The sequence below is a fragment of the Leucoraja erinacea genome, chromosome 13 (genome assembly GCF_028641065.1).
Source record: "Leucoraja erinacea ecotype New England chromosome 13, Leri_hhj_1, whole genome shotgun sequence".
NCBI lineage: Eukaryota > Metazoa > Chordata > Chondrichthyes > Rajiformes > Rajidae > Leucoraja > Leucoraja erinaceus.
Genome location: NC_073389.1, coordinates 2,378,927 through 2,403,781, shown reverse-complemented (window position 1 = coordinate 2,403,781; position 24,855 = coordinate 2,378,927). Strand labels below are relative to the sequence as shown.

Genomic DNA, 24,855 nt, shown 5'->3' with positions numbered 1-24,855 from the left:
TTCATGCCCAGCATGATGCCTAGTCTGATTGATTGATTGAATGAAACAGTATGGAAACTGGCCCTTCGGCCCACTGAGTCCATGCCGACCATTGATCACCCGTTCACACTAGTTCTATGTTATTCTACTTTCTCATCCGCTCCCTATCCGCTTGGGGGTAATTTACAGAGGGCCAATTAAACTGCAAATCTAGTCCCACCTGTCCATGTTTACAGTCATAGAGCACAGATTAACCGGAGCCAGGGGCCCGGGTTCCATTCTGACTGCTGTCTGTACGGAGTCTGTACGTTCTCCCTGTGACCTATGTTGGTTTTCCCTGGGTGCTCCAGTTTCCTCCCAGATTCCAAAGACGTACATGTTTGTAGGTTATTTGTCATCATAAAGATTGTAAATTTTGTAGATTCCTAGCATGTAGGATAGGATGCAGATCGCTGGTTGGTGTGGACTTGGTAGGCTGGTGCCTGTTTCCACCCTGTATCTCTAATCTATCTATCCATCCATCCATCCATCCATCCATCCATCCATCCATCCATCCATCCATCCATCCATCCATCTTTCTTTCTTTCTCTCTCTTTCTCTCTTGGATGCTGTAGAATCTGTACGGGTAGAACTGCGAAATATCCAAGGGCAGAAAATGCTTGTTGGAGTTGTGTACAGGCCACCAAGCAGCAGTAGGGAGGTTAGGGATAGCATCAAGCAGGAAATTAGGGATGCGTGTAGCAAAGGTACAGCGGTTATCATGGGTGACTTTAATCTACATATAGATTGGGCCAACCGTATTGGTAACAGTGCTAAGGAGGAGGATTTCCTGGAATGTATACAGGGTGGGTATTTAAACCAATATGTAGAGGAACTGACTAAAGGGCAGGACATCCTGGATAGGGTATTGTGAAATGAGGAAGGATTAGTTAGCGATCTTGTTGTGCAAAACCCCTTGGGCAACGGTGACCTTAATATGGTGGAATTCTGCATTCGGATGGAGATTGACGTGGTTAATTCAGAGACGAGGGTCCTGAACTTGAATAAAGGAGACTTTGAGGTATGAGACGGGAATTGGCTAGGATAGATGGTCAAATTATACTTAAAGGGTTGACGGTGGAGATGCAATGGCAAAGATTTAAAGACCGCATGGATGAACTCAGGAAATTATTCATCCCTGTCTGGTGAAAAAATAAAACTGGCAAGATGGCTCAACCGTGGCTGAGGAGGGAAGTCAAGTATAGTGTTAAAGCCAAGGAGGAGGCAAATAAATTGGCCAGAGGAAGTGGTAAACCGGAGGACTGGGAGAAATTTGAAAGGGGGAAAATGAGCATGAAAGAAAGCTTGCGGGGAATATAAAAACTGACTGTAAATGTTTCTTTAGGTATGTAAAAAAGGAAAAGATTAGTGAAGCCAAATGTAGGTCCATGGCAGTCAGAGCCAGGTGAATTTATAATGGGAAACAAAGAAATGGCGGAACAGTTAAACAAGTACTTTTGTTCTGTCTTCACTAAGGAAGACACAAACAATCTCCCAGAAATACTAAGAGACTGAGGATCTAGTGGGAGGGAGGAACTGAAGGGAATCCACCTTAGTCAGAAAATGGTGTGAGGCAAACTGTTGGGACTGAAGGCAGATAAATCCCCAGGGCCTGATGGTCTACATCCCAGAGTAATTAAGGAGGTGGCCCTAGAAATCGTGGATGCATTGGTGATCATTTTCCAATGTTCTCTCGACTCTGGATCAGTTCCTGTGGATTGAAGGGTGGCCAATGCAACTCCAATTTTTAAGAAAGGAGGGAGAGAGAAAACAGGGAATTATAGACCAGTTAGCCTTAGTGGGGTAGATGCTGGAGTCGATTATTAAAGATGTTATAGCAGCGCATTTGTAAGCAGTGACGGGATCGGTCAAAGTCAGCATGGATTTGTGAAGGGGAAATCATGCTTGAATAATCTTCTGAAATTTTTTGAGGATGTAAAAAGTAGAATGGATAAGGGAGAGCAAGTGGATGTGGTGTGTCTGGACTTTCAAAAAGCCTTTGACAAGGTCCCACACAAGAGATTAGTGTGCAAAATTAGAGCACATGGCATTGGGGGTAGGGTATTGACGGATAGAGATCTAGTTGGCAGACAGGAAGCAAAGAGTAGGAATTAACGGGTCCATTTCAGAATGGTAGGCAGTGACTAGTGGGGTGTCGCAAGGCTCAACGCTGGGACCCCATTTATTTACAATATATATTAACGATTTAACGAGGGAATTTAATGTAGCATATCTAAGTTTGCGGATAACACAAAGGTGGGTGGCAGTGTGAGCTGCGAGGAGGATGTTATGAGGCTGCAGGGTGACTAGGATAGGTTGGGTGAGTGGGCAGATGCAGTATAATGTGGATAAATATGAGGTTATCCACTTTGGTGGCAAGAACAGGAGGGCAGATTATTATCTGAATGGTGTCATATTAGGAAAATAGGAGGTGCAACAAGACCTGGGTGTGCTTGTACATCAGTCACTGAAAGTAAACATGCAGGTACAGCAGGCAGTAAAGAAAGCTAATGGCATGTTTAGCCTTCATTGCGAGAGGATTTCAGTATAGAAGCAAGGAGGTCCTACTGCAGTTGTACAGGGCCCTGTTGAGACTGCACCTGGAGTATTGTGTGCAATGTTGGTCTCCTAATTTGAAGAAAGACATTGTTGCTGTTGAGGGAGTGCAGTGTAGGTTCACCAGGTTAATTCCCGGGATGGCGGGGCTGTCATATGATGAAAGAATGGGTCAACTGGGCTTGTAGTCACTGGAATTAAAAAGGGGATCTCATAGAAACAAATACAATTATTGGAGGATTGGACAGGGTAGATGCAAGAAAGACGTTTCCGATGTTGGGGGTGTCCAGAACCAATGGTCACAGTTTAAGAATAAGCGGTAGGCTATTTCGGACTAAGATGAGGAAAAAGAGTTGTGAATCTGTGGAATTCTCTGCCACAGAAGGCAGTGGAGACCAATTCACTGGATGTTTTCAAGAGAGAGTTAGATTTAGCTCTTAGGGCTAAAAGAATCAAGGTATATGGGGGAAAAAGCCAGAATGGGGGTATTGATTTTAGATGATCAGCCATGATCACATTGAATGGCGATGCTGGCTCGAAGGCTTTCTCTTGCACCTTTCTATGTTTCTATGTTTCTACTGTACAGTGAAAAGCTTTTGTTGCACGCTATTCAGTCAGCAGAAAGAGAATATATCATTACAATCGAGCCATTAACAGTGTAAAGAATAAATGATAAGGGAATAATGTATAGCGCAAGGTAAAGCCAGCAAAGATAGCTACTGTATCTATCTATCTTAATTTATGTATAATGGTGAATCCAAATATAGTTGCAGATATAATAATTCTTTAAATTATAAATGTTTCATAATACTATTTGGTTAAAACATCTTTTGAAACTAAAAGCATTAATAATATTACTAACATAACAGCCTTTGACTATTTTTCAAAGTATTTTGATAATCTTGGTAGGCAGCCATGTTACTTTATCATTTAAAATACATTTGGACAGTATATGGATAGGATAGGTGTAGAGGGATATGGGCCAAATGCGGGCAGGTGGGAGATGTGTAGATGGTGCACGTTGGTCAGCATGGATGAGTTGGGCTGAAGGGCCTGTTTCCGTGCTGCATGTCTGTGACCTTGAATCGGAGGTGAGAGCAGGGGCAGGTCAGAGCAGCAAGTCTGGGGATTAGTTTGGACCAGTAGTTAATGTGTGTGTGTGTAGACAAGGCATCTTCTGTTTGTGACTAGATGGCAAGTCTTGTCATTTCATTCATCACCTCCAAACCGATCACATTCTCTCTTCAAAGCCTCAGGTTTGCCCTCAGGAATGATTGGAATGGCTGAAATTCCAATGGGGCTTGATAGGACAAAAGTGGGATGCAAATGCAGGGAGTGGAGGCATCTGGATCATGTGCAGACATATAAGAGGCGGTCATGTCAAACCCATCCATATAAACGGGACTGAGGTGGAGCGCGTCTCCAGCTATAAATTCCTCGGGGTACACATCTCGGAGGATTTGTCCTGGTCCCTCAACACCTCCAAGCTGATCAAAAAGGCACAGCAGCGCCTTTACTTCCTGAGGAGGCTCAAGAAAGCCCACCTGTCCCCCCGGATCCTGACCAACTTTTACCACTGTACCATAGAGAGTATCCTGACCACCTGCTTCACGGTATGGTACAGCAGCTGCACTGCTGCGGACATGAAGGCACTACAACGGGTGGTGAAAACCGCGCAGCACATTATCGGTGCCCCGCTCCCTGCCATGGATGCCCTCCACCGAAAACGGTGTCTGAGACGGGCTGGGAAGATCATCAAAGACCCCTCACACCCCAACCATGGACTGTTTGCCCTCCTCCCATCAGGGAGGCGGTACAGGAGCCTCAGGTCACATACTAGTAGGATGAGGAACAGCTTCTACAACAACACAATCACACTGCTGAACTCGGAGTCCCGACGATAGATTTCTCCAGTCCCTCCGTCCCCATTGTTTAATCATTCTGTATTTTTTGATTATTCTGTATCTTCTCTCTTTCTATTTTTTTTTATTTCTTTATGCACAACTACTACGGACTGACACAAAACTGCATTTTGTTTTACTGATACTTGTATTTGTGCAATGACATTAAAGTTGAATTGAATTGAATTGAATTGAATTGAATTGAATTGAATGTCATCATTTTTGGCACGGGGATTGTGGCCTGAAGGGCTCTAAACTGTACTTTAGATTCTAGAGCTACAGCGTGGAAACAGGTCCTTCAGCCCACTGAGTCTACACCAACCAACGATCTCCCCATACACTAGTGCTATCCTCCACACTAGGGACTATTTAACAATTTTACGGAAGCCAATTACCTATGAACACGCACGTCTTTGGCGTGTGGGAGAAAACCGGAGCACCCGGAGAAAACCCACGTGGTCACGGGGAGAACGTATAGGCTCTGTCCAGACAGCACCTGTAGTCAGGATGGAACCCGGGTCTCTGGCGCTGTAATGCAGCAATTCTACCGCTGCGCCCCTATGCTGCCACTGGCCTGTTCTTGCATTGTACGGTTCTATGTTCTACATCCTAGGCAGTAAAAACAGGAGCACAAGGTGATGGCGTTAAACCAAGGGGTAGGTCATGGGTGTCTTCAATCACAGAGCCCTGTCTGTCATGCAGTTAGTGTTGGATAGCTTGTCACTGTCTGCTCTAATGGTGGGATGGGTGCTGAACACAGTAATGTTGCAATGATGCCACTGTGTTAAGCCCCTGGGTTTTCCATTACTTTTGCTTCACTTATTGTACCTTCAACAGGGGTTACGGGGAGAAGGCAGGACAATAGGGTTGGGAGGGAGAGATAGATCAGCCATGATTGAATGGTGGAGTAGACTGATTCTGCTCCAATCACTAATGAACATTGAAATCAAACAAAATGATTTGATGAATGCCACCATTAACCCTTTCGTCCCCGATTGTGTGTGAAAGGATTAGTGCAGCTAACTCTATTCCTGATGGGAAAAAAACACACAGTGCTGGAGTAACTCAGCAGGTCAGGCAACATCTCAGACCAACATGAACCGGTGACGTTTCGGGTCGGGACCTTTCTTCAGACGATTCTAGTAGGGGGAGAAAGCTGGGAGAGAGGGGGGGGGGGGTACAATTCCTGCCAAACCATCTGCTAATCAATTCCCCCTCACCTGTATCCACCTATCATTTGCTAGGGTTTGTCCTGCCCTCCTCTCTTCCAGCTTTTTCTCCCAACTGAGAAGGGTCTCGACCTGACACGTCACGGTGGCGCAGCAATAGAGTTGCCGCCTTACAGCGAATGCAGCGCCGGAGACCCGGGTTCAATCCTGACTACGGGCGCTGTCTGTACAGAGTTTGTTCGTTCTGCCCGTGACCTGCGTGGGTTCTTCTCTGAGATCTTCGGTTTCCTCCCACACTCCAAAGACGTACAGGCTTGTAGGTTAATTGGCTTGGTAAATGTAAAAATTGTCCCTAGTGTGTGTAGGACAGTGTTAATGTGCGGGGGTCGCTGGTCCGCGCGGACCCGGTGGGCCGAAGGGCCTGTTTCCGCGCTATATCTCTAAAACTAAAACTATCTACGTTCTCCAGAGATGCTGCCTGGCCCGCTGAGTTACTCCAGCACTTTGTATCTTTTTTTTGTTTAAAGCGGCACCTGGAGTGTCTCTGTTCCTCAACATTGGGAACAGAACAGTGGGTGTTGTGTACACCATATTGGGTAGATACTCTCATTGCCAACCTCGTGGCTGCTAATTTTATTGCCAACATTCATCAAAATCAGTAAGCTGTTTACAGTTTCTACTGGCATGAGGCGTGTGTGCAGTGGGGTGACTTGTGAGGTGAAGTGATATAAGGTGTTGCACCTGGAGCAATGCAATGGGTCAAATGTCAAGCAGATATGATTGCCACAGTGATCCAACCCCGGCAGCCCAGAGGCAAAGTGGCAGAGCTGCCAGAGACATCGGTTCGATCCTGACCTCGGGTACAGAGATGTGGGGGGATGGGGGGGGGACAAAGCCTGGTGAGTGATAGGTGGATACAGAGGACAGGGGTTTTGATTTGTAGATGATTTGCCAGGCTTTGACCCCACCCACTTCTCTCTTCCAGCATTCTCCCCCCCACCCCCCCCTTCACACCAGGCACGGAAATCGCTATCAAAATATGGAGGGGACGGGGGGGACACAATTTCTCGGCAGCCGCGCGCGCATGCGCACTCTCACACACATTCGCGAGGCTTCGGAGGCTAACCTAAATACAGCTCAACCCTACCTGTCTCGCCGGGTTAACCTACAGCCCTGCCTGGACTGACGGGACACCAGCGCTGCTTCTCCGCGCTAGCTGTAAACCTGGGCCATATTTCCCGCAAGTCCAGGCAGGGCTGTAGGTTAACCTGGTGGGACAGGCAGAGTTGAGCTGGGTTTAGCGCTGCTTCTCTGCGGTGGCTGTGGGCCTGGGGGCACCGTTCCTGTCCGACTCCCGACGTCTCTGGCCACCCGCGGACGTGGGGGGGGGGGGCACTCGTGACAACGCCGGAGAGCTGGGATCGATCCTGGCTGCAGATGAGGTGCAGGTCTGTGCCGAGAGTGTTTTGGCACGTCTCCCTCCTCCACTCACCGCGCTCCATCCTCAGTCCCACCCCCCCCCCACTTCCGTCTTTGACAGACACCTCCCTCCTCCAATGATCGCGCTCAATCATCATGTCCCGCCCCCATTGTCTGCTGACTGACGTCTCTCTCGTCCAATCGGCGCCCTCGATCAGCAGTCCCACCCCCACTGTCTCGCGGAAAGCAGAGATTTGACTGGGTTTTTTAAAATCCGGATCAAAAAATGGGGGGGATTGCACCTCTCAAACAGGGGGGGGATCGTCCCCTGGCCTCCCGGGATCTCAAACTACAGTTCAGTCGGGAAGAAGGTGCCGTCCCCACCCATCCATGGCCCATCCCCGGGATTTCCCCCCCCTGCTTTTTGTACACTGCATTCAGTCTGAAGTTCAGGGTGCCGACCCAAAAATTACGTCACCCATCCATGCTGGAGTTCAGCTCCAGCAACTCACCCGCTGAGTTACCCCGGAGCACTTTGTCTATTTTTGTACACTGCAGTTCTCTGTGTTGCCAAACAGTTCAGTCTGTTTTAGCAAACACAATGAATATTTAAACCATGCATGTGTGGGAGAGAATTACAGATGCTGGTTTATACCAAAGTGCTGGAGGAATTCAGCGGGTCAGGCAGCAACTCTGGAGAAAAAGGCTGAGGTCCCTCATGTAACTTTCCCCTCTCACCTTAACCCTACGGCCTCAAGTTTCAGAAACCTCCCCCGAGGAAACGAGCCATGTCCCAAAATGTTCTTTAAAAAACAAACAGCTGAGGGTAGCGCTGCAGACATTAATGCGTCGTATTTCAAAGGCTGTGCCTGAGGAAAGGGAGAACCTTTATATGGATGGTTAGGACTGTAATAATCAATATATTAAACATTTATTGGTAAAATCATATTTTGCTTCAGCACAGGAACATGCCAAACTAAACCTCCATCTTAAGAGATATCAGCCAAGGCAATGTATAGGAAGGAACTCACAGTGTTAAGAATAAGGGGTAGGCCATTTAGGACTGAGATGAGGAAAAACGTTTTCACCCAGAGAATCGTGAATCTGTGGAATTCTCTGCCACAGAGGGCAGTGGAGGCCAATTCACTGGATGTTTTCAAGATGTTTCCATCACCTATCCGTGTTCTCCAGAGATGCTGCCTGACCTGCTCAATAGATGCTGCCTCACCCGCTGAGTTTCTCCAGCATTTTTGTCTACCTATGTTTTCAGGAGTTGGATTTAGCTCTTAGGGCTAACGGAATCAAAGGATGGGGAGAAAGCAGGAACTGGGTTCTGATTTTGGCTGATCAGCCATGGTCATATTGAATGGCGGTGCTGGCGGGTGATAATAAAGCAGGGATACAAGGAATCGAGCAGTGGAACTATTAGGACAACTAGTTTGGGGGGGGGGGGGGGGGGGGGGGGGGAGGGAATGCAGAGGGGTTTTTTTTTTATTGTCTGCAATTCGAAATATTTTTTTCTTACCTGCCAGGCCTCAACTTTTTTAATATCTGCACAAGATCCGTTTGCAAAGATGCCCGTGCCGGGTTTGCAAGAGTGGATGTCTTGCAGGGCGTGAGCAATGGAGTAGACGGCCACGTATACATTGTAGGAGATCCTCAGGTGTGTATAATCCAGGTAGGGGGTCTCCACGCTGGTGATGTTCTCCTCCCCAGTGCAGGGGTGGCGTAGGGCTGTCCGTCTGGAGTTCCCCGCCTTGGAGCCGTCCCCTTGAGCCGCCGGTCCGTGCGAGGGCACCTTGGAATTCTTCAGCTGCGTCAGGGACTTCTCAGTGAAGTAGCAGTTGAAGGTCTCCTCCCAGAACTCCTTGACAAACCCATTGTCCGAGGACCTGCTGGGGTGGACCTCCTTCAGGAACTTGTTGAACCCTGGGATGCGCCCCGCCCTGAGAGCGAAGCCGAGGGTGCCGCCGACCACGTGGAAGTACTCTGGCTTGGCAATGAGCGAAGAGCTGGCCCAAGCCTCGCTGGCCAGCCAGATCCGATCGGTGATGTTTCTCCGAACTATCTCCTGGATGAGCGGCTCCAGGTCGGGGCCATTGGAGAAGACCACGATGACCTTGGCCGAGGAGTTCTGGATGACGTCGGCGATGAACTCCAGCTGCTTCTGGGTGTAGTACTGAGAGATCATCTCACTGAAGTCAATACAGATGTCCCTCTTAACGGCCTCCTCCCGGAACTTGTCAATGCCCGGGCGGCCATAGTCATCGTCGGCTGCCAGGGTCCCCACCCAATTCCACTGGAAGTGCTCAATGATCTCGGCCATGGCCGTGGCCTGTTGCTCATCATTGGGGATGGTCCTCAGGAAGGCCTTGTACTCATTCTTGTTGCTGAGCAGCCTGCTCGAGGAGGCATAGCTGACCTTCAAAGCAAACACAATCGTCAGCAGTGCCCACTTCACACCCACACGCCTCATCTCAGCTCAAACCATTTGCCTGATGTTGTCACTCCAAACCTGTCCTACCCATGTACTATCCATAGACTTTAGACTGACCCAGCTTCGATCCTGACTACGGGTGCTGTCTGTGTGGAGTTTGTACGTTCTCCCTGGGACCGCGTGGGTTTCCTCCGGATGCTCCGGTTTCCTCCCACATCCAAAGACGTGCAGGTTTGTAGGACAATTGGCTTCTGTAATTTGTGAATTGTCCCTAGTGTGTAAGATAGTGTCAGTGTACGGGGTGATCGCTGGTCAGTGTGGACTCGGAGGGCCGAAGGGCCTGTTTCTGCTGCACTGTATCTCTAAAGTCTAAAGGTCAGGATGAAACCCGGTTCTCTGGTGCTGTGAGGCAGCAGCTCTACCAGCTGAGCCACTGTGATGCCCACCATGCATAAACTACATTGTGTTTTATCTCAATAAGCGAGTTCGGTATTCCGAGTGTGCATGCCCAGGTCATAGGTCACTCGCTATAAACATTCTCGGTAGTTGTGCTGCTGCGTTGTGTGCAGGCTTGCGATTCATTCGTGGTCAGGGTTGGGCCTGGGTCTCTGGTGTTGGGGGCGCTGTTGAGTTGCAGCTGGGCCGTCCCCGTTAACTCGCCGGTGTCCCGTCCCTGTCTGGGGGCTGCCGGAGGTGTCCGGTGTGGCCCTAAGCTGGCGGGCCAGTGGCGGCCCCAGACTTGCAGCCGGCGCGGAGGGGGGCGGGGGTGCTGGCTCCGGCTCGGCTCGGGAGGTGCGTCTGGCGGTCCCCGGCCCGTCGGGGAGCGGATTCCTCGGCAGTTGGAGCGGGGTTGGTACTTGTTCTCCACGCTGGCTGTGGGCATGGGGTCGCCGCTGCTCCGGGCCGGCGTCCCGTCTGTCCGGGGTCGTGCCGGACATCTCTGGCTGCCCCTCGGCGGGGATGGGACAGTCGGGGAAGGGGGTGGGGCATGGGGAGGTGGGGGGGATGGGGCAGTCCAGTGGCTGTTCGGGAGCGCTTGCGACGCCGGGGACCCGGGTTCGATCCTGGCTGCGGATGAGGCGCGGATCTGTGTACGCGCAGCAGCGCAGCTGCCGAGAATGTCTCTCCGCTGGTCCAGTCTCCCCCTGTCTCCCACTCGCATCTGCACCACTCTCCCGCTACCTGGCACCCCCATTCCTCAGATTAAATATATTTTTACACATAAATAATGGATAAAGATAAGAATTTATACACAGTTTATACAGCATGTGCTTCATTCACTTTGTCTTTCTAGCGAATGACCTTTGACAAATCCCATGATTCCTTGCGATTTTCGGAATACCGAACTCCCTTATAGCAGCTTAGATGCAAGTGAATGGCATTGATTATAGTGTTTGGTGCTGCAGAAACCTAGGGTGTATGCAATGCAGGTACAGCAGTGCAGTCACATGCAGCGCACACTTGCAGTGGGAGTCACTCATGCAACTAAACGCACCAATATATACTGACCTGTGGAATGTAAAATAATCCCAATAGATTGGCCACAGCCGTGGAGATTCCTGACCCGGTTGCCCCGACCACTGCTATTGTGGATGGGATATGGTCAGAGCAGTTACAGAACTCATCTAAGTTCAGCGAGTCGATTTTGTTCTGGGCCACAAAGCTGAGTGTTGCCTCTAGCGCCTTGGACACGGTGTTACACGTGTCAAATATGCGATATCCCAGGGTGATATTGGGCAGGAAAGTCATACTGTTGTTAATCTCTTCAATTGCAAATATCATCGCCTGGAGCCATCGGAAGCCTCGAAAATTGTACCTGGAAAAAGAATTACATTTCTTTATTAATGTTCTTAGAGACCTAGTCATAGAGAGAGTCATAGAGGGAGAGGGTCTAAGAGCAAGTCTTGGAGTCTTCACAAGTTATAGCAGTAGAATTACACCATTCGGCCCATCGATCGAATCCGCCATTCAATCATGGCTGATCTCTGTCTCCTAATCCCATTTTCTTGCTTTCTCCCCATAACCCTTGACACAAGAATTTGTCTATACCTGTCGAAAAAATATCCACTGACTTGGCCTCCACAGCCCACTGTGGCAATGAGTTCCACAGATTAACTACCCTAAAGCCCCTGTCCCACTGTACGAGGTAATTCACGAGTTCTCCCGAGTTTTCCTCTGAATCGAACTCGGAGAATGTCCGTAGCGGGTCCGAAGGAGATTGTGGATGTCTCGTAGCGGCTCGTACGAGTAAAAAGTAACAATTTTTTTCATCGCGAGTATTTTTTTACTCGTGGACATTTTGTGCAGGGATGAAAAAATGTCACGAGTTTACCAGATGTCCCGAGTATCTACCGTTAGCAGTGTGAGCCGCAACGCGACATCCACAAACTCCTACGGACCCGCTACGGACATTCTCCGAATTCGATTCAGGGGAAAATTCGGGAGAACTAGTGAATTACCTCGTACAGTGGGACAGAGGCCTTAGAGTCTTAGGGTGTCTTACAGTAATAGTCATAAAGTTACTGCCTTACGGTCTTGGAGTCATAGACTTAGTCAGAGAGTAAGACTGTCGTACTACATGGATCCATTCATTTAATCAGCCAAGGAAAAAAAACATCTGCAACAACCAATGCAAATGCCTACCCATTCTAAAAATAAATATCCTTATTTAAGTTGAAAGTACTTGCAGCTGAAAAAAATAACCATGTTAATAATTAAGAGGCATCATTAAAACCAATGTGCATTTGGAAGGTCCATTGCACAACCTTGGGAAGCTGCAACGTGTTTTGCTAATTGTAAAATACTTTTGTGGTCGTGGTTACAACTTAAAAGATGCCGTGGCAATGTCCCTTTTCAAGGTCCCACAACCAGCGAGGTGATTATACCCGATAATCATCTAGTTGAGCTTAGGGATACAGCACGGAAATAGACCCTTCGGCCCACCATGTCCGTGCTGACCAGCGATCGCCCCGTACACGAGCACTATCCTACACACTCAGGACAATTTCCAATTTTTCCCAAAGCCAATTAACCTACAAACCTTTACGTCTTTGTGGAGTGTGGGAGGAAACTGGAGCACCCGGAGAAAACCCACGCAGTCACAGTACAACGTATTGTTGTACAGAGAACGTACAAACTCCGTGAAGACAGCACCCGTGGTCAGGATCGAACCCGGGTCTCTGGCGCTGTGAGGCAGCAACTCTACTGCTGCACCACCGCGGGACACAAATATCTGTGATGGCATACATTGAGGGCAATATGCCATCCAGTACACCGAGGTGATCTATGCTGTTCTCTGAAATAGTCATAATATCACTGCCAGAGGGCAGGCAGACTAGTAATACCAGTCTGGGCTGGTATTAATTACCTTGGCACATTGCTGCACCAACAGTCCAGATTCTCTGGTTGCATCTGGAGTGGGTTTGAGTGGACAACATTCTGACTTTGAAGGAAAACACAAAGAACTGCAGATGCTGGTTTACAAGAAAAAGGCACAAAGTGCTGGAGTAACTCAGCAGGCCAAGCTGCATCTCCGGAGAACCTAGATAGGTGACATCTCGGGTCTTCAGACTGAAAAATGGTCCAGAACTGAAACGTCACTATCCATGTTCTCCAAAGATGCTGCTTGACCCGTTGAGTTACTCCAACACTTTGTGTCTTTTTCTAATTTAAAGAGGTCTGCTATAAATGAGTCAAGGTAAACAATTTATACATATAAAACATAGAAACATAGACATAGAAACATAGAAAATAGGTGCAGGAGTAGGCCATTCGGCCCTTCGAGCCTGCACCGCATATCAATATGATTGTGGCTGATCATCCAACTCAGTATCCTGTACCTGCCTTCTCTCCATACCTCTTGATTCCTTTAGCCACAAGGCCCACATCTAACTCCCTCTTAAATATAGCCAATGAACTGGCCTCAACTACCTTCTGTGGCAGAGAATTCCACAGATTCACCACTCTCCGTGTAAAAAATGATTTTCTCATATCGGTCTTATCCTTAAACTGTGACCCCTAGTTCTGGACTTCCCCAACATCGGGAACAATCTTCCTGCATCTAGCCTGTCCAACCCCTTAAGAATTTTGTAAGTTTCTATAAGATCCTCCCTCAATCTTCTAAATTCTAGCGAGTAAAAGCTGAGTCTATCCAGTCTTTCTTCATATGAAAGTCCTGCCATCCCAGGAATCAGTCTGGTGGACCTTCTCTGTACTCCCTCTATGGCAACAATGTCTTTCCTCAGATTAGGAGACCAAAACTGTACGCAATACTCCAGGTGATGTCTCACCAAGACCCTGTACAACTGCAGTAGAACCTCCCTGCTCTTATCCTCAAATCCTTAACTAGAACAAATCCTTTCGCTAACATACTCTCTGATCTGCCTGCACATAATCCCTCCATTCCCGACATATCCATGTGTCCAAAGGTCTTTGAAACGGCACTATCGCATCTGCCTCCTCCACCATCCCTGGCAGCCGATCCAGGCACCCACTACCCTCTGTGTATAAAAAAATCTTGCCCCTTTAAACTTTGCCCCTGTCACCTTAAAGCTATATCTCCTCGTCCTTGACATTTCCTCCCTGGGAAGAAGGTTCTGATTGCCTCCCCTCTCTTGGCTTCTCATCATTTCCTCCTCTCCTCTCAGATCTAATATTCACCACAATACGAAACAGACATTACACAACACTAACTCACACACATCAGCAGGACTTTGAGGAAGTGTTAAGGCAATCTGCATCATGGGAATGACTAGAATCCTTGCAACATTGTGCTTTCACTAAATTGTACAAGACGTTGGTGAGGGTGCGTTTGGAGTACTGTGTTTAATTTTGGCCACCCTGCTATAGGAAGGATGTCATTGAGCTGGAATGAGTGCAGAGATGATATAGGAGGATGTTGCCAAGGGCCTGAGCTACAGGGAGGTACAGGCACTACAACAGCATTTAAAGGACACTTGGACAGGTGGATAGGAACGATTTAGATGGATCTGGGCCAAACGCGGGCAAATGGGACTGGTGTAGATGGGGCAGCTTGGTCGGCAGCGGCATGTTGGGCCGAAGGGCCTGTTTCCGTGCTATATGACACAAAATGATCCATGTGAATGAACTCCCTTGTGTCAGAGTGGACAGACACTGCAAACAGTTCCAGTCTGGGGCGAGGATGTGTGGATGAGAACCTCATGAGTGTCCAGTCACTCTGGCTCTGTGTCTCTAGCTCTCGTCTGATGACATGTCCTTGGTGAAATCCAGACATCTCACACACCTTCATCACTTAGGTTCAGTAACTAGTAACTCAGTGGGTCAGGCAGCAACTGCAGAAACAAGAATAGGTGACATTCTGGGTTGGAACCCTTCTTCAGACCATTAGATTAAGTGTTTAACATTGACATGTTAGCAGAATAATGAGTATAATTAGCTGCGATCTGACCAGGGATTTTAAAATGAATGCTGTTGGGACCATTGTTCCTTGCAATTTATACCAGAGCTTTAGACGTCGGATTCAAAGCACATTGAAATCTGCAGAAAATAGTTAGCAAGCGTGTTAATCAATATTGAGAAGAATAGATTGGGTAGATGCACAGAGTCTCTTGCCCAGAGTAGGAGAATCGAGGATCAGAGGACATAGGGTTAAGGTGAAAAGATTTAATACGAATCTGAGGGGTAACTTTTTCATGCAAAGGGTGGTGGGGGTATGGAACAAGCTGCCTGAGGAGGTAGTTGAGGCTGGGACTATCCCAACGTTTAAGAAACAGTTTGAAATGTACATGGATGGGACAGGTTTAGAGGGATACTAGACCAAGTGCAGACCCGTTGGGTCTGTTCCCCCAAAGTGTGGTTGCGGGGAGGGGGGGGCAGCATGCGGCATCACACACGCTAACTACCCCCTTGATATTATATTAATATTATTAATTTACTCCTTTTACCCCATTGCGGCCCTACCTACTGAAGCATAGGCTCCAACTCACAGGCACTTCTAAACAGGGGGGGGGGGGGGGAGGGGGGCCAGAGCGAGTAGAGGGGCAGAGACAGAGAGAGGGGCAGGGAGAGCAGGGCAGAGACCGAGGGCAGAGAGGCGGTGGAGGGGGGGGAAGGGAGAGGGGGGAGGAGGAGGGTGGGAAGGGAGGGGGAGAGGGTGGGGGAAGGAGGGGGGAGAGGTGGGGGCAAGGGGGGGGAGAGGGGGGGGAGGGGGTGGGGGGGGGGGTGAGGGGGGGGGGGGGGGGGGGGGGTGGGGGGGGGAGGAGGGGGAGGTGAGAGAAGAGGGGAAGTGAGAGAGAGGGGGAAGGGAGAGAGAAGGGGAAGAGAGGGGAGGGAGAGAGGGGGGTGGGGTGAGGGGGGAGGGTGTGGATAGGAGGAGGGGGGAGAAGGGGGGGAGAGGGAGAGAGAGGGGAGGAGAGAGATGGGGGAGGAGGGAGTGGAGGAGGGGGAGGAGGAGGAGAGGGAAAGAGGATGGGGAGAGGATCGGGCAGAGAGCTGGAGAGGGCGGACCTGAACTCAGCGAGCGGGCGGCTCAGACATAGAAACATAGAAACATAGAAATTAGGTGCAGGAGTAGGCCATTCGGCCCTTCGAGCCTGCACCGCCATTCAATATGATCATGGCTGATCATCCAACTCAGTATCCCGTACCTGCCTTCTCTCCATACCCTCTGATCCCCTTGGCCACAAGGGCCACATCTAACTCCCTCAGACGGGGCCGACTGCGAAAGGGCAGCGAGCCTCGGCAGCTCTCGCGTGACGATTCCCCGTGTCCCTGCGATCAACGGGGGAATTGCAGGTTTCCCAGAGGGAGGAATGGCCGCCAGGGCCACCTTCTCATCACGTGCCCTGCGCGACAATAACTGCTGCCGCCATGTTCTACCATCGGATGGGGGAGACGGAATGGATTCAAAAGCAAGCCGATGGCTTCCGGTGACCGGCTGAAACCTGCTGTGATCTCCCGATCTGCAGAACTCTCATTCTTTCTGCGCATTTTGAGAACGGGTGGTGGGGGGGTGATGTTGGCAGGTGGACGTGGTAGTTCAGCTGTGGAAGGCGTGGCATAAGCGTACTTGGGCTGGGCCGGGGCTTTAGTCCACAGCGGCGGGGGGGGCTGGGCCTGGAGGCAGGTGGGCCTCGATTGGTGGGCATGTGGGCATTGTGACATCAGCAGCTCAAGCGGTAATTTTTTTTTTTTTTAAGTGTGTTTGTGATCAATTTTATTCAAAATCTGGGGAAATAATTAACCAAGGAGTGGATTTCTGAACTCATAAGATAAATCCCTACCAAAATTGTAAAAATCTCCGTGTTTTTGCATCTGGTTTTCGAGGAGATGCGTTTCAAAGGCACACACAGAGTTTTAAAAGTATCTACATGAACCAAACGCCAGCACTTGGGACTAGTGTAGCTGGGACATGTTGGCCGGTGTGAGCATGTCGAACATGATGCCTGGTTAAACAAATCTGTGCCTCCTTGTAATCCATGTCCCTCCATTCTTTGCCCGCCCACCTGCCTGTCTAAACGCCTCTGAAACGCCGCTATTGATCGTCAGATAAGTACTGTACAGGACACGTCACGCACCAGCAGTAGTTTAAAATGAACACAATCAAAATGCACTATCGATATTGCGCACCACTTTCATCTTATTCGGCGTGGTTCAGTGTACATGTTGAAGAGCTGGGAAGAGTGATGTATAAACTGTGTTTATGCTGGTAACGTGTGATTGCATCATGAGAATGACTTGCTCCATTCCACGGCCCTTTGACCTGGGATACGAATAGACCTTCAACGTTTGTTTCTTTTTTCTATTTGATTCATTTTGAGGGCTAGTTCAACTAGTTTGGTTCACTAGTTTGGGCAAAATAAGATATTTTGGATATTTAAAAAAAATACCTACCCTCAAGAAGTCCATCAACTTTGTGCTTTATGTAAGACGTGAGTAATTTGAAGTCAGTATTAAGGGCAAGGACTAGTCAATAGACAATAGACAATAGGTGCAGGAGTAGGCCATTTGGCCCTTCGAGCCAGCACCGCCACTCAATGTGATCATGGCTGATCATCCCCAATCAGTACCCCGTTCCTGCCTGCTCCCCATATCCCCCGACTCCGCTATTTTTAAGAGCCCTATCTAGCTCTCTCTTGAAAGCATCCAGAGAACCTGCCTCCACCGCCCTCTGAGGCAGAGAATTCCACAGACTCACCACTCTCTGTGAGAAAAAGTATTTCCTTGTCTCCGTTCTAAATGGCTTACTCCTTATTCTTAAACTGTGGCCCCTGGTTCTGGACTCCCCCAACATCGGGAACATGTTTCCTGCCTCTAGTGTGTCCAAGCCCTTAACAATCTTATATGTTTCAATGAGATTCCCTCTCATCGTTCTAAACTCCAGAGTGTAGAGGCCCAGCTGCTCCATTCTCTCAGCATATGACAGTCCCGCCATCCCGGGAATTAACCTTGTAGTCCAAAGTCAGATTACTATTGAATTCACTACATCTCACAAGAGTAACACCACAGACCAAGTCGTCTGCAGTCCCAACATACAACTGGAAAGATATCGGCAACATTCCTCATCCAAAATAAATGTAAATACAAATTCTGGGTGGCTGATATTTATTGCCAATGCAAGGTTACATCAGTGGACCTTCTCTTTCCAAGTCAGACTCTATTTCCTTTCTTGCCTCGATAGATACAGGATCCTTTACATATCTCGGGACTGTTTAAAATAAATAATTTCCTTAACTAGCCAACAACTAAACTGGACTTTAAAAGTGTTCTCAGTATTGTTACGTGTTCAAATGTAGCTGGGATAAGTGAGGCCACATTTAGAGTATTGTGTTCGGTTTTGGTCACCCTGTTATGGGAAAGATTTACAAGGTTGTTGCCAGGCCTGGGCCATAGAGAGAGGTTGAGTAGGCTGGGACTCTATTCCTTAGAGTGCAGAAGGCTGAGGGGTGTACAAGATTATGAGAGAAATATACAGGGTAAATACTTTTGCCCAGAGTAGGGGAACCATGAACCAGATGACATAAGTTTAAGGTGGGGGGGGGGGGAGAAGATTTAATTGGAACCCGAGGGGCACCATTTTACATAAAGGGCATTAGATGTGTGGAACGAGCTGCTGGAGGAGATCGTTTAGGCAGGTACATGAGTGGTGGCGCCATCTAGTGTGGCAGCCTCGCCTGCAGCTGTTCGTCCTTTCATTTTCTTATTTATTTTTAGTCTGATAAAAGTTTTGTTTTGGAGGCCTTTAGTCTTTTTATGTGGGGGATGGGGAGCGGGGAGAGGGGGAAACTGTTTTATCCAGTCACTACCTGGTCGAGGAAGTGTCTTTTCTCCGAGCCACATCTTCGCCCCCTCCTAGCGGCCTACCATCTGGATTAGCGCGGCCTTTCCTGCCAGAGCTTCAGCTTCAGCAGCGATGCAGCACTGAGGTACCATCGCAGAGCGGCCGATGCCTTACTAGGGTCGCTGTGTTGGAAGCTCCGGAGTGCTGGGACTGCCCACTTTAACACCGTGGAGCTGTGGTCTGCGGAGCTTCCAGCCGCGGGCACCGCTGACTTTAACATCGCGGAACCCTGGGATCTTTCGCCGAGGATCGCCGTGTTGGAGCTCGGCCTGTGGACTTCGGGAGCCGCGGTCTCCGGTAGGAAGCGGCCGATTCGGAACTCCAAGCCGCTGAGAGTGTTCTTCCGACACCGGAGTTCCGGCGAGAGGGCCCTCTATAGGGTGATTTCACCAAAGGTCAAATGAGCGTAGATCCCCCCTCACGTGACCGAAAATTTTAACTGGAGGACATATGTCAGATCGGTACATGTAAGTGAATGGGGAAACACGCACTTTCCCACCCGTTAAAAACATGGAAAACGGTCGATTTTTGAGCTGAAAATTTCTGTGCTAGTCGGGGTGACCGTGAAAAACAGCGGAAGTGAACAGCCGACATTTGCCGTGGAGATTTTAAGATCCAAAATATCGGGAATTATCGCGTTTGCTCGCTGAATTTCATCAAAAGTAAGTTAATAATGCCTTACATTTGATGAAATTCAGCGAGCAAACGCGATAATTCCCGATATTTTGGATCTTAAAATCACCACGGCAATTGTCAGCTGTTCACTTCTGCTGATTTCTACCTTCAGTTCCCTCTTGTAATTACCTTACTTTCTATCTTTTTTTTTGCCTGAAAATTTAGGTCGCTGTGCTTCACGGTCACCCCGACTAGCACAGAAAATTTCAGCTCAAACATCGGCCGTTTTCCATGTTTTTAACGGGTGGGAAAGTGCGTGTTTCCCCATTCACTTACATGTACCAAACTGAGAGATGTCCTCCAGTTAAAATTTTCGGTCACGTGAGGGGGGATCTACGCTCATTTGACCTTTGGTGAAATCACCCTATAGCGGCGACTGCAGAGGCCTCAATAGGCCACGACCACAGGTAAATAAGAAGAAGTGGACTGAACTTTGATGCCTTCCCTCACAGTGGGAAACGTTGATTCCCCTGTGTGGGAAACGTTTTATGTTTAATGTTAAATTCTATAGTGTTGTGTTTATCTTATTTCTGTGCTGCATGGTAACTCAAATTTCACTGCACCAATTGGTGTATGTGACAATAAATGTCATTTGTCCTTTGTCCTACTATGACAAAGTTTAAGAAACATTTGGATAGGTACATACTGTAGGACAGGTTTAGAGGGATAAAGGCCAATGCAGGCAGGTGGGACTAGTGTCGATGGTGCTAGTTGGTCGCTGTGGACAAGTTGGGCTGAATGGCCATTTCCATGCTGTATTATTCTAACCATTTGCAGATTGAAGATTGGTGATCAGTTTTGAAACCATTGGTTGAAGCATATACAGTGTACGTCACTCTCAGAGAACGTTCCCTTGCTTCCCTCCAACCTCTTCTCCTGCACTAGATCACAGCACCAGTCTACAGCCCCTGCTGAACTGGAATGGCCGAGCTCTGTCTGAACTAGTCAGTGCGTGAGAGTGAGCTTTCACATACACGTTGATTAATATAGAAATCAATAGATGCCCTCTCACATCAAGCAAGAGGTACAGAAGTGTGAAAACGCACACCTCAGGTTCAGGGACAGTTGCTTCCAAGCCTGAATAAGGGTCTCAACCCAAAACGTCACCTATTCCTTTTTCCCAGAGATGTTGTTTGACCCGGTGAGTTACTCAAGCTTTTTGTGTCCATCTACAGTTTCTTCCCAGATGTTAACAGGCAACTGAACCATCCTCTCAACAACTAGAGGACAGTCCAGGGCTACCATCTACCTCATTGGAGACTCTAGGACTATCTTTAATTGGACTTTACTGGACTTTATCTTGCACTAAGCCTTATTCCCTTTATCATGTATCTGTATACTGTGGATGGCTTGATTGTAATCATGTATAGTTTTTTGTTTAAGAAAGGACTGCAGATGCTGGTAAAATCGAAGGTAGACACAAAATGCTGGAGAATCTCAGTGGGTGAGGCAGCATCAGTGGAGAGAAGGAATTGGCGATGTTTCAGGTAGAGAAGGTCTGAAGAAGGGTCTCAACTCGAAACGTCGGCAATTCCTTCACTCCATAGATGCTGCTTCACCCGCTGAGTTTCTCCAGCATTTTGAGTCTACCTATAGTCTTTCGCCAACTGGTTAGCATGCAACGAAAGCTTTTCACCGCACCTCAGTACACCTCAGTACACGTGACAATAAACTAAACTGAACAAAAACAAAACTACTCTCCTCTGCCCGTGTGTGGTCCATATCCCTTCATTCCCTGCATGTCTAAAAGCCTCATAAACGTCACTATCATATCTGTCTCACCATTACCCCTGGCACCGCGTTCCAGGCACCACCACGCTCTGTATACAACAACTTGCCCCGCACATCTCCGTTAAACTTTGTCTCTCTGTCTCATTATTGTTTGCTCTCTAAATGTTGTGATGATCCTACAGGTCACTCCATCAGGACCGGTGAGCTTTTCCATCTGACATAAGATTGAGAATAAATGTCACTGGATGTCGTTGTTGTGTGGTTTAGTGAAACCAATGTCCTATCTCAGAAATTACTGTTGGGACACAATGAGATTTCAGTAAAGGCTCCACTTAGAAATACAGTAATAACTTTGCTCTGGGTACTTTCAAGAGAGAGCTAGATAGGGCTCTTAAAGATAGCGGAGTCAGGTGATATGGGGAGAAGGGAGGAACAGGGTACTGATCGGGGATGATCAGCCATGATCTTATTGAATGGCGGTGCTGGCTCGAAGGGCCGAATGGCCTACTCCTGCACCTATTTTCTATTGTCTAACTGAAAATAAGGCAATAAACGTCATACGTCGGATAAACCTGAGTAAATCGAGCAATGTTACGTGAAATTCACACACTAGTTTCATAAATTGCAGTAGATCTCAACGAGATCTCAGATTTTAAAAAGGCACAAAGTGCTGGAGGAACTCAGCGGGTCAGGCAGCATCTGTAGAGGGAATGGACAGATGACATTTCAGGTCAGGACCCTTCTTTAGACTGAAACACTTTACACTAGCATTATCCTACACACTAGGGACAATTTACAATTCTTACCAAAGCCAATTAACCTACAAAGCTCCATGTCATTGGAGAGTGGGAGGAAACCAGAGCAGCTGGAGAAAACCCAGTGAGAACGTGCAAACTTCGTACAGACAGCACCCGTAGTCAGGATGGAACCCGGGTCTCTGGTGCTCAAAAGCTGCAGCTCTACAGCTGCGCCAACGTTCCTATTAAATCTTTGTGCTCTCACCTTAAACCTGTGTCCTCTTGTTTTTCATCCCCCTACTCTAGGTAAAATACTCTGAGCATTCACACTACCTAGTCCCATCATGTTTTTATACACCTCTGTAAGATCACCCCTCAGCCTCCTGTACTCCAAGGAATTAAGAATCTAAATAGAGACCTTGTCTGGTCACCATTCAATAGCAATTGGAAAGGTGAGTATCTTCTATAATCACTTAACACAATATTGTTTAAAATGTTTGTTATACCTACAATAACAACTTTTAAAAGAACAACCACAAGATTCCAAAGGCAGGAGAGGTACAGGTATTTGTGGCAGGTACCATAACAACATTTAAAAGACATTTGGACAGGTTCATGGGTAGGGAAGGTTTAGAGGGATAAGGGCCAAAACAGGTGAGGTGTCCTGGTTGTCATGGGCAGGTTGGGCCGAAGGGCCTGTTTCTGTGCTGGATTACTCTATGAATCTATGACTTTAGCTCCTACCGAATACATTTTGTCGCCTCCGGTCTCGATTTTAAGTCCTGATCCTTGGCAGCTACTCCGAAGTGTATTGGGAAGAGACCTCCCAGTATGATGTCTCCTTTCTTCTGGGCCCTTTGGTTTGGACCATACCCTGAGACATTGTACGACTGTAGGAGTGTAAATCCCAAGAATAAGAGTTGGCAGTGAAGCTGAGCCATTGTGCAGCCCTGTCTCTGTTCCTTGACCAAGCCACACTACGCCAGCCCGTTTACAGAGGATGCCTGGAGGATTTCTGCTTATCTTTGTAATGGTGAGGGATCGCTTTACTGCAGAACTCCTGGAAGATCAATCCCCATTTCCTCCTCAAGTCTTCCATCTCCTTCAGGGTTGATCGTATGCTCCAAGAAAGGGTGAACGTGGTCCTCAGCTTTGTTCCATTTTGTTACATCCCTTCAGGAAAGAAAGAAAAACAAAAATGGTTTTACGAAGGATTTTCACATTAGAATTACCCTGGATATAGTTCCTCTTGTTTTCTCCCCTTCCTTATTTACACAACGTGCCATAGTAGAGCTGCTGCCTCACAGCGCCAGAGACCAGAGTTCAATCCCGACCATGGGTGCTGTCTGTGCGGAGTTTGCACGTTCTCTCTGTGACAGCGTGGGTTTCCTCCAGGTACTCCTCTTTCCTCCCACAGCTCAAAAACTGTTTGGCTTTGTAATTTAATTGGCCCTCTGAGAATTGTCCCTTAGTGTGTAGGGAGTGGATGAGAAAGGTGGGATAGCATAGAACTAGTGTGAATGGATGATCGATGGTTGATGTGGACCCGGTGGGCCGAATGGCCTGTTTCCATGCTGTATCTCTGAACTAAACTAAACATATTTCCTCCCATGAAGCCCAGTCACATTCCCATGACCTCTGGGCGTGGAGAAGATATGGGGAAGAAGATTTTGAATGTAAAATGTTTGGCAGAAACAGGGAAGGTGAAACGTAGACGACAACACTGGGGGGGGGGGGTCACAGTTAAAGACATTCTCCTACAAAACCATCTATGTAAATGCTTGTAAAAAATCATCATTACATCTTGAAGGCTTTGTTACAAATCTGGAATTCTCCACTTTATTTCATACACCTTTGTGTGACCTGCACTTGCTTGGTATCAATAGCTCCCCTGAATTCACTTTGAGGACCATGATACAGCATGGGAACAAGCCCTTCAGCCCACTGAGTCCGCACTGACCAGCGGTCTCCCCGTACACTAGCACTATCCGACGCACCAGGGACAACTTGTGACTTTACCAAAGCCAATTAACCTACAAATGTTTCTTTGGAGTGTGGGAGGAAACCGGAGCTGCCAGAGGAGGTAGTTGAGGCTGGGACTATCCCATCGTTTAAGAAACAGTTGGACAGGTACATGGATAGGACAGGTTTGGAGGGTTATGGATCAAGTACAGGCAAGTGGGACTAGGGCAACTGGGGCATGTTGGCCAGTGTGGGCAAGTTGGGCCGAAGGGCCTGTTTCCATGCTCTACATTACTAAAACTCAAATCTTGACCACTTTCAGACTTTCTGTTTCATGATTTCTGAAAGAACGCCGCCACTTATGGCCGTCATTTTTGGCCACCTCGCTCAGAGTTTCCTTCCGCTGAGCTGGACCAGAGGATTTTTCCCATCGATGAAACATAAAAGAGTTATTAATGTTTAAAAAATGTTGACACTCTCTCTGCTGCCCCTGCTGGTGGGAGGGGGAGGGACTATAAAATCCGGAAGTGTTGTGCCTCAGTCAGTCTCTGCAAAATGGAGGGAAGTGAGAGGGCCACGTCTCTCAGTCTGTGCTGTGAATAACACTGAACACATGTCTACTAAACTGTGAGTGTGGTTATACTGACTTTGAGTGCCCTTAATGTGGTTTGAAAATGAAAATATGGTTGGGTTGAAGTAAAAAGGCACTGCAAATGGTTGTTTGGGGGGTTTTGGGTTGAAGTAAAAAGGCACTGCAAATGGTTGTTTGGGGGGTTTTTGGGTTGAAGTAAAAAGGCACTGCAAAGGGTTCTTTGGGGGGTTTTGGGTTGAAGTAAAAAGGCACTGCAAAGGGTTCTTTGGGGGGTTTTGGGTTGAAGTGAAAAGGCACTGCAAATGGTTGTTTGGGGGTTTTGGGTTGAAATAAAAAGGC

At 48.0% G+C, this 24,855-nt stretch overlaps 1 protein-coding gene across 1 annotated transcript in view; it reads right to left on the bottom strand.

The window, feature by feature from the left end:
• casr (calcium-sensing receptor) overlaps nucleotides 1-24,855 on the bottom strand; it is a 77,701-nt gene that overhangs the window by 10,378 nt on the left and 42,468 nt on the right. Inside the window, exons 2-4 of the mRNA XM_055644272.1 lie at nucleotides 22,707-23,135; nucleotides 11,010-11,316; nucleotides 8,589-9,485 (exon numbers count right to left, since the gene is read on the bottom strand). Coding sequence (XP_055500247.1) covers nucleotides 8,589-9,485; nucleotides 11,010-11,316; nucleotides 22,707-22,903 — 1,401 coding nt within the window. The 5' untranslated portion in view covers nucleotides 22,904-23,135. The remainder of the gene's footprint in view (nucleotides 1-8,588; nucleotides 9,486-11,009; nucleotides 11,317-22,706; nucleotides 23,136-24,855) is intronic.